Genomic DNA, 10,439 nt, shown 5'->3' with positions numbered 1-10,439 from the left:
TCATTTTGTCATTTTCATTTATTTTTATACAAGCTTTTAGTGTTTTTAAAACTTTTTTACATCATTTTTGGCATACCATTCTGACAGTCATCTTCATTAGTTTTTTGATATACCACCAAACCATAAATCAGACGAAAAACATGCCATCATACAACAACTACTTGTACTATTAAAATGTTTTCCACAAAAACATGTCATTTGGTATAGTCTTTAGAATCTTACGAGGAGTTCCTATCACCATGAATTTTTTTATATTATAAACAATAAACACATAATTGCTACCAAATGAAAAATGCAAAATAGAGAAATGTCGAGAAAATATCATCACATGAAATAACAATTTTATTCACCCGGAATGTAGTTAAATTTATTTGGAAGCATCTGATTTTGGATCTAGTCTCTTATTTGCATGCTTTGCTCCAAAAAACATCATGGTTACAAAATATCATATGTGTAGCAACATACTTTTTTACAAATAAAAAGAAAAATTAAAAACTCAATAATTTGCTTTACTACTCGGTCACAAACAAACAAACCAAAAAAACGCCCAAAAAACATTCTACTATAGTTCTTGTTATTCTTTTCGGTTTTCAGAACATTGTGGTCTTTGTTGTAAAATATAAAAATAATGATTACATTACCCTTCTAGTAAAAAAAATGTTTGAGTAAAAGAAAAGCAACCTATCTTCCTTTGTTTCTTTATATGGCAACTCATTTTTATATTTTATAGAATTTTAATTTCAACGTTTATTTTCTAATTAGAAGTACTTCGAAATTTTAATGAATTTATAAAATGTTGGTTCATATAGTAGAAAAATATTATATAAATGGTCCATGTCACGAAAGACTATAGAAATATTGCATGTGTAGAAATAGCTTATAAAATAAAAAATGATTCCAATGGCTGTAACTCTGTAAGTGATTATAGATTTGGTCCTTTGTAAGAAAAGATTACTAAAATGGTCCCTATTTAGGAAAATATTATATAAATGGAAAATGTTACCTGTAATGTTTTGCTTTCATTTGTTAGTCTACATTGAAAATCTAACATGATATAAATTAAAACCATATTCATCTTTAATGAGATCGAAAAAAATTGGGCATTAAAATTGACATTTTAGAAAACCATAAGGACAATTTATGAAAGATTTGTGTAAAATTATTAACTGCAACCCTTTTTTGTTTTACTACTAGTGGCACACAAAGTCGTCGCCTCCATAATCAACCTCCGTTTCTCAATCGCTTCTACACAACAAAATCATCGGTCCGTCATGTTTGACCGCCGTCGACGACCGTCATGTTTGACCCCGGCGACGGCCACAACCTACAGATTATCCACCGATTTTCATATGATTTACATGGCTTTCTCAAGGTACGTGGCAATCAACTTATTACTTAGCATCGTAATCGTTCCTTTTCTTTTGATGTATTGATGTTTGTTCTCCCAATGCTTTATATGTAAAGATAATATATGAATATAATATGTGGATTAATCTTCGTATCAATAATCAGATTTCAAAACTTCATTTGAAATTAACGTTGTTTGATTAATAGTTTGATCTGTTGATGCAACAGATCAACTGGTATGTTTGATTTTGAAGTAGAAAAGGTAATTCAGCAAGAATTTGTGTCGCGATTCGATTCAAAAATCATGTATTGATGATGGATGGAGACAACTTATGAACACTTACAGGATTAGTGTTAGTGTTGTTTATCTTGTGGATCGACATCCATGGAAATAATACAGAGCACGCTTCTAAAATCTAACAGTATTTGGACCAAAGCAACTCATATCCATGGCTTTCTTCATTGATTCCTCTTTTCCTCTCTTCACTCTGAATTTACTAGTTGTAATCACCGCCGACGAACAATAAGAAATTTTCGTAAGAGGTCTGTTCCACCGTGCAACACCTTGATCTTTCAATGCCTCAACCGAACCGATGGTAGCGGCCACCACCCAAGCTTTCCTTACTGCATCACCAATCATCCTCCCCCGTGTGTGATTCCGTCGATAGAATTTGATCGTGTTAGTGTGACTGTTTTGGTTTGGGAATTGAGTGAATGGGGTATAAATGGAGGGGGAAGGAGATGCGCATCATGTGTTCGACGAAATGACGAAATGACAAAATGAAAAATGCAGCTTTCATGTCTTGTGAGTTACTCCCACTTAGCCTTGGAATTAAAGTTGGTTAAGTGATCCATGGATTCTCTATTGTGTTGTATATGTTTATATTCTCATGTGAGTTAATTTTCAAATAAGACACTAGTCAAGATGTTTATTTTTTATTATGTGTATAAAACAAATTGTAACTAATGTATTGTACTTTTGATGAATGGATTGATCATTAAATTAATTATCGTTCATTGTTTATATAATTTCATTGTCTATACAACTGATGATGCATTACATGGTACAGTGACTTGAAATGTAGATGAAAAATAGATGTTTTCATCATGTTGATGAATTCCAAAAATTCGATTAGTAAAGAAAATAATGACAAAATCATCCCACTTTTCAAAAGTCATATGTTACATATCAAAATATGTTTTCATTTTGAAGGTTGAACGGTGTAGGTGTAGTTCTGAATGCAGTTTGCCACTTAAGATGTGGCAAACACTGTGTTGGTTTTCTGGTTCTGAGTGTGGTTTCTCTCTCCTCGACTAGAAAGAGTCGAGTTTCTCTCCATCTTCTCTCACCGTCTCCTCTATCTCTTTCCTCTTCCTTTCTTCTCCATCACTCTTTGTCCATGGTTTCAAAATGGATGTCACACCACGATCTTATGTGGAGTTGAGGTGGAGAGTTTTCATATGGTTGAACAATGGCATGAGAGCCTCGCGCCTAACATCTAGTCCAACTTAAAAACATGAAAAAAAATCAAATATAAAAGGCAAGGTTAAGAGTATACAATTAAAAGTTAGAGGAAAAAAACTTTACAATGAGAAATACAAAACGTATTAAAACCAACCAAATATACAAGATATGAAATTATTTATCAAATTAGTTAACTCAAATCTGATAGAATGGAAAAAAATTAATGGATCGGTGAATCAAGACGACCCTCGTAACATCATTCCTCTGTGGAATGCAATTTACTTTGATGATGATGTGTACACGTGAATTCTCTGAATACTTATAACATTGTACAATATTAGCCAAATCATGTATAAATTTTAATTAGCCAAATGGTTTTAAAAATGTCATCGTTTAAACATTCTATTTTCATGATGATTAATAAGATTTTAATTTCACTGTTTTAGCATTATTTTAGATTTCTAATTTTTTATCCCTTTTATAGCATCTTACTTTCATGATGGCATGTAATAGTATATCTTTTTGAAAACTTTTAGCATTGTACTTGCATTATCCAAATCATATGTAAATATTTTTAAAAAAAATTAGGTTTGATATAGAATTGTGATTTCATTCTAAAGAAAAAAACAAGTGTACCTTAAATTTATATGTATAGGTGCGTTCATTTTGTCATTTTCATTGACGTGTTTACAAGATTTTAGTTTTTTTTAACTTTTTTAAATCACTTTTGGCATACCATTTTGACAGTCATTTTCATTAGTTTTTTGAAATACCACCAAACCATAAATCAGATGAAAAACATTTCATCATACAACAACTACTTGTTCTATTAGAATGCTTTCCATAAAAACATGTCATTTGGTACGGTCTTTAGAATCTTATGAGCACTTCCTATCATAATGAATTCTTTATATTATAAACAACTAATTGTAAGACCCATTATTAAATGGGTTAATTTAAAAAAGTTAAATATAAATGTCAAGATATTTGAAAACTTTGAATTTATAAGAAAATAAAAAAAATATTGAATTATTATAATAGAAATGTTTTTTATCTTTTAAATTTACACAAATACTAGTTTAAATAAATAAAAGAAAGACAAATTTGCAAAAATGGTCCCCTGTGGTATGCATTTTTTAGGGGTTTTAGTTCAAACCACGACTTTTTTGGATTGGTGGTCATTTTGAGCTAGTTTCGTTGCGTTTTTGGTACCTCGGAAAACTGAAAAGACTAAAATGACCTTCTGATACATTTTTTATGGTTTTTGCTATTTAATTTAAAGTTTTATTAAAAAAAATTATGGGGACCACCTCTTTCTCTATCTTTCTCTATCTTTCTCTCTCTCTCACACACACACACACTCTCTCTATCTCTCTCATTTCTTGATCGCCAGCCAAAGCAATAATGGTTCTTCCTCCTTCAACCACTGCCCAACCACCCATTGCAGCTGCTTTGCTCCACTAGATTCATGATAGCCGGTGGTGGAGATTCGACCAACAAAGGAGCACCGGTCTCGATGGACCCTTCCCATTTCTTCACGATATGGCTCACACAACCACCCCAATAAACCCCATGCCCCCACTATCACCATTGATCGGAGACAATAGCCCCGTCAAAAGCTTGCATCTGAGAGAAGACACGCCGGAAAACCTGTTGTCCCAACTCCTTCTCGGCATTCAGATTCAAAAACCATTGTCTCCATCCACCACCTGCGGTGTTACCTCGGATTTGCTCTACCCTCTCCCTCCCTTTGTGTTTTCTTCTAATCGGACAAGGAAGTAACCGCCTAGAAACCTCTCAATCTCAATCAGTCGATCTTCGCAGTCCCTTCCCTTTGATTCGTCGAGCACCACCACAGAACCACCATTCTTTCCCCTTTTTGTGTTTGCTACCAATAGATCCATAAGAGAAAGAAGACTTTGGCGACAACCATTTACGGGCGCCCCTACATGCGATTTACTCGATCATCGGCGGAATCTAGTGTTGCCTCTTTCCCCTCCTCACGGATTTAACACCACCAAGCCACCACCCTTTTTCCTCCTTCGACTTTGTTTTCTTCCCGATCGATTGCAGAAGACACCCAATCCCTCTTTTGTACATTTGGTGGTGTTGGCAAAACGAGTCCTTACATTAGGTTATGCAACCATCGATGAGCAACGTGAATGTTTGTTCATCAAATATAGATTGAGGAAGATGAAGAAGTAAGTAGGGGGTTTGACTTTCTTTTAAGTGAGAGAGAAAGAGAGAGAGAGAGAGAGAGAGAGAGAGAGAGGGGTGGGCCCAGTTTTATATTTAATAATAATAATAATAATAATTTTAAAAAGTGAAAGAAAAATGAAAAGTAAATTCATTAAGGGTATAATATTGTTTTTAGTTTGGACAAGGACCAAAACTGCATGTAAACTAGCTCAAAAAGACCATCAATCCAAAAAAGTCGTGGTTTGGACTAAAACCCCAAAAAAATAAATATCACAGAGACTATTTTTGCAATTTTGTCTAAAAGAAACTAATAAACTTTAATTTTGAGAATTTTGAAATTAAAAGATAAGTTCATTAATGAAATTAATATCAATTTATTACTACATTTATTGCAAGTAATATATTATAATATTATGTGGGATTTAATAAAATAGAAAAACTCATAAAATGACATGTGGAAAAAAATTAATTCAAAATAACCATAAAAATGACATTTGGCAGATTGAATGAGAATTTGACAAGTGCCAAAAAAACTTTCAAGGATAAATACATAATTGCTGCCAATTGAAAAATGCAAAATAGAGAAATGTCGATAAAGAGAAATTAAATAGCCTACTTTTTGTTCCTAATATCCTCCTATCTATTTTAGATGGTGACAAGTGTCATTAAATTTAATTTACATTTGATTGAGATTTTGAATTTGTACACTTATCATCATCTTAAATAGGTAGAAACAAAAGATAGAATGATATTTAATTTCTTATCGAGAAAATATCATAAGACAAAATAACAATTTTATTCACCCACAATGTAGTTAAAATTATTTGGAAGTATTTGGTTTTGGATCTAATCTCTTATCTACATACTTAACTCCAAAAAACAGCGTGGTTACAAAATATCATGTGTAGCCACATACGTTTTTACAACTAAAAAGAAAAATTAAAAACTCAATGATTTACTTTATTATCCGGTCACAAACAAACAAACCAAAAAATACATCCAAAAGACATTCTACTATAGTTATTGTTCCTGTTTGTGGTTTTTAGAACATTTTAGTATTTGTTGCAAAATAATGATTATATTATTCTTATTGTAAAGAAAATGTTAAGTAAAAGAAAAACAACGTTTGTTTGAAAATGTTAAGTAAAAAGAAAAACAACCTATCCGTTTGTTTCTTTGTATGGCAACTCATTTTCATATTTCTTACCATAGAATTTTAATAACGTTTTTTTTTTCTAATTAAGAAGTACTTTAAAATTTTAATCAATTTATAAAATTTTGGTTCATATGATGGAAAATTATTATAGATAAAACTTCAAAAATGGTCCTTGTAGTTTCTAAAAATATCAAGTTTAGTCCCTAAGTTCAAAAAACTTCACAGATGGTCTTTGTGGTTTCAAAACTTTTAACAAATGGTCATTCCGCCTAACTCCGTCAGTTTTAATTATTTAATTAAAGGGCCCCACCCTCTCTCTCTCTCTCTCTCTCTCTCTCTCTCTCTCCCTGGCCGTTAAACAAACAAGATCAGAAGGCTGGTAAAAACCAATGATATCTTTTTGAGGATTTTTGTCAAACACCTTGTGTGCGAGATTCAGAACTCCACTTCAACATGTAATTTATTTGTAGAAGTATCCCATTTCTGATATACAACCCAAACCAATGACAAATTCTTGACCTATGCAAACGCTACTGGTAAAAAAAAGATGTTATGGGAGGATGTCGATAGAGACGAAGATCAATAGGGAAAGGTGGGAGGTTGATTATCGAAGCACTATGAAAACTGATATTAAAAAAAAAATAATAAAAAAAAAAATAAAAAAACTTTTACGTGCAGACCTAGATGAATCGTTATTCCACTGGGAATTCGTGTTCGTCTTCCTCCTCTTCCTTCATCAAAACTGCCCAAAAACAATATCACAAGCACTAACACTCTCTAACTTTCAGGTGGTGATGAGGTAGACCTAGATGCAATCTTAGATCAAATTCTGACAGTGGATGTAGATCCAGATGCAGGTATTCGGTGGGATGACTTTAAACCCAAAATAAACTTGATTTGGGTTAATTTTTGGATGAAATCAGAAAAAGATGATGAAATTGGAACTTCATATATGCACTGTTCTCTGCCAGCAAGGATGAAGTTTTTCTCCATCGCTTTGGTTATATTAGGTTATAATACGAAGTTGTGATGATAACTATAGGTTTGATCTGAAGCTATTTCTACAATAATTTGGTTATGAATTGGAAATTTTTTGTTTTTACAATTGAAGAATCTGGGGGTGATTGGTTATTCGATCTACTTCATTGATTATCATTGGCTCGTATAATTGGAATTCAAGGATTTGCTGTCATGAGAAACAAACGATCTTGAACATGTGGGTCGTGTTCTAGATCTTTTATTTTTTAGCAAGCTCGATTCTTCTTAGTGTATCCGATAATTATAGGTTTGAGATCTTTGCCTTTTTTTATGCAGATAGATGAACGCATGAATTGTTCCACTTGATTTTCTTTTCCACTAGTAAATCGATTTGTAAGAGGAACTAAGAGAGAGAGAGAGAGAGAGAGAGAGAGAGAGAGAGAGAGAGAGAGAGAGAGAGAGAGAGAGAGAGGTGGGGCCTTTTAATTAAATAATTGTATTTTTTTTCTTTTTTTTTTTAAAATAGAGAAAACCTCATAAATGATCCATATGTATTGAAATGACGAAAATACCCCTCATTTAATGGTAGAAAACTGACGGAGTTAGGCGGAATGACCATTTGTTAAAAGTTTTGAAACCATAGGGACCATCTGTAAGGTTTCTTGAACTTAGAGATTAAACTTGATATTTTTGGAAACCACATGGACCATTTTTGAAGTTTTATCATTATTATATAAATGATCCATGTAGAAATAAATAACTTATAAAATAAAAAATGCTCCTTATGTTGTAAATGAATATAGATTTGGTCCTTGTGTAAGAAAAGATTATTAAAATGGTCACTATTTTGAAAAATATTACATAGATACCTATACTATTTTACTTTCATTTGTTTTTCTTACCAGAGAATTTTACTTTGTAAATCTAAGTACAAGTAAACGAGACTCGGTCATTTTAGAAATCTGTTTGCTTTAAAAAAAATAATAATAATAAAAAAAAAAAAATTATAGAAGTCCACGTATGATTCATGAGTATACAGTATACACCATAAAATCATGAATTTTGAAAAATTATGTGATATCTCAAAATATGTGGCTGTGTAGCGACACTCCTCCTCCATCCACCATTCCTTTATCCACTTTCACCCCCTTTTTACATCTTCTCTCTTCTTCATAATCATTTCCAATCTGCTCCATCCTCCTCCAATGGCTGCTTTTACTCTCTCTCCTGCTACTTCTTCGCAGGTACTCTCTTCAGTCTCCATTCCATTCCTCAAATAATATCTCGTCGATTGTTTTGCTAATGATTCCGATTCCAATTTTGACAGTTGCGATCTGGCACCAATGGATTGTTCTCCCCGGCCCAAGGGCTAATCGCGAAATCTGCGAAAAGCCAATCGGCGGGAAGGGAAAGAGGGATGAAGGTGACGTGTCAGGCGGCGAGTATCCCCGCCGATCGAGTTCCAGATATGGAGAAGAGGAAGCTGATGAACTTGTTGCTTCTCGGCGCTATTGGTCTTCCATCAACCGGAATGTTGCTTCCCTACACCTACTTCTTCGTTCCACCTGGGTTTGTTCTGCTTATCTTTCTAGAATCTTCCTCGTAGATATAGCAAATAGATCATTTATGATAATCTGTTAAAATCTGATTATTTAATGACTAATAAAACTAAAATGACGAAAAACATTTTCTATCTTTTTGTTATAGTGTTTAACTTAAAACGTAAATCAACTATAATAACATTTGCTAGAATTATTTATTATTACTTATTATATACTATAAAACTCCATCATCAGCAATTATAAAGAATTATCTTGTTTTCTTAAATAATGTTATTAGCAACAAGTGAAAAATATACAAATGAACCCTTTAAATAATCAGTTATGTTTCGGTTTGTAAAATCCGATTATACTAATTTTAAAAAATATCAAAATTGATTTTGCTTTGAATTAATTTTTATATATGAAACAGTTCGGGAGGTAGTGGTGGTGGTACTGCTGCTAAAGATGCCCTTGGAAACGACATCGTTGTAGCAGAATGGCTAAAAACCCATGGACCCGGCGACCGAACCCTATCTCAAGGTCTAAAGGTACTACTCCTACTTGTTTTACTTTAATAAACATATATAATAATAAGGGTATTTACATCTTTTACAAGTACCATAAATCGAGTACTCGTCCCACTTTTTAAGGTTTGATAACAAAAATTGTAATTTTTGTCCAATTGACACAAGATCTAATCCAATTCAAGTCAAATGTTGTACAACTTATTAGACTGATTCAATCAGATTTAACTCAATCAGCAACTATCAAACAGTCTTCTGGTATGTGAACGACTTATGAAAATGAAATGATTTTGAGTTCATATGAAATTATAGGGAGACCCAACATACCTAGTGGTGGAGAATGATAGAACCCTAGCCACATACGGAATCAACGCAGTGTGCACCCATCTCGGGTGTGTCGTGCCATGGAACAAAGCAGAGAACAAGTTCATGTGCCCGTGCCATGGTTCCCAATACAACAACCAAGGCAAAGTTGTTAGGGGTCCCGCTCCTTTGGTAAGACAATCCATTACACTCTTCTTTTCGAATGCAATATAATGTACAAGAGTTGATGCACGAGGTACAATTTTTAACGCACAAAGCACAACTTTTGATGCCCACTTGCACAAAGTACAACTTGTTGTGCATAGTGTACAAGTTTTTGATCAACTAAGCACAAATACAAGTAGTGATGGACAATGTACAAGCTTAGGGGCACAAAGTATAACTTTTTATGCATGATGCACAAATTGCAATGCATGATATATAATTAGGGTAATGTATAAATTTTGATGCACATGGTACAAGTTGTTGAGGCAATAATTTGTTGATTTGTGAACAGTCATTGGCACTTGCTCATGCGGATGTTGATGATGGGAAAGTGATATTTGTTCCATGGACGGAGACAGATTTTAGAACCGGTGAGGCTCCATGGTGGTCGTAAGCGTCTCGACTCCGCCCTTTTGAGATTCTTGGTTTGTTTTGATTCGAGAATTAAAATATGTACACACAACTTAAGGTTTTAAATATTGTACCCAAAAAGTTTATAAATTTGTAAAATGGTTATCAATAATTATTTTAAGTGTTTTATAAGTTGATTAGGTGTTAAGTCATTTAACATATATGAGATTAATAATGTATGCACCAACTTATCTAACGAGATAAAATGATTCAAATCGTGGTTTTAGGAGTTGATTTCTTGAGAAACTTGGAATTCATATTAAAAGGTACTAGGACATTACCTTACAATA

At 33.0% G+C, this 10,439-nt stretch overlaps 1 protein-coding gene and 1 long non-coding RNA gene across 2 annotated transcripts; both read left to right on the top strand.

The window, feature by feature from the left end:
- Positions 1-1,205: 1,205 nt before the first annotated feature.
- Positions 1,206-2,286, top strand: LOC145017423 (uncharacterized). Its single transcript, XR_013666501.1, has 2 exons — positions 1,206-1,372; positions 1,576-2,286. It is a non-coding gene; the product is annotated as an uncharacterized LOC145017423 (long non-coding RNA).
- A 5,948-nt stretch (positions 2,287-8,234) lies between these two features.
- On the top strand, positions 8,235-10,281 carry PETC (photosynthetic electron transfer C). The gene is made up of 5 exons (XM_078973341.1): positions 8,235-8,389; positions 8,473-8,714; positions 9,117-9,234; positions 9,523-9,705; positions 10,031-10,281. Exons 1-5 carry the CDS (start codon positions 8,351-8,353, stop codon positions 10,130-10,132), a joined length of 684 nt encoding a protein of 227 aa, XP_078829467.1. The 5' UTR covers positions 8,235-8,350; the 3' UTR covers positions 10,133-10,281.
- Positions 10,282-10,439: the final 158 nt, after the last annotated feature.

The sequence above is a fragment of the Lactuca saligna genome, chromosome 9 (genome assembly GCF_052625555.1).
Source record: "Lactuca saligna cultivar CGN05327 chromosome 9, ASM5262555v1, whole genome shotgun sequence".
NCBI lineage: Eukaryota > Viridiplantae > Streptophyta > Magnoliopsida > Asterales > Asteraceae > Lactuca > Lactuca saligna.
This window is presented reverse-complemented; position numbering and strand designations above follow the sequence as displayed.

Bases quoted from the DNA above. Each gene is read 5' to 3' on its own strand.
- PETC (XM_078973341.1), top strand. From the start codon at position 8,351: ATGGCTGCTTTTACTCTCTCTCCTGCTACTTCTTCGCAG. The intron at 8,390-8,472 runs GTACTCTCTTCA...CAATTTTGACAG, and splicing joins CTCCTGCTACTTCTTCGCAG to TTGCGATCTGGCACCAATGG. The intron at 8,715-9,116 runs GTTTGTTCTGCT...TATATGAAACAG, and splicing joins TACTTCTTCGTTCCACCTGG to TTCGGGAGGTAGTGGTGGTG.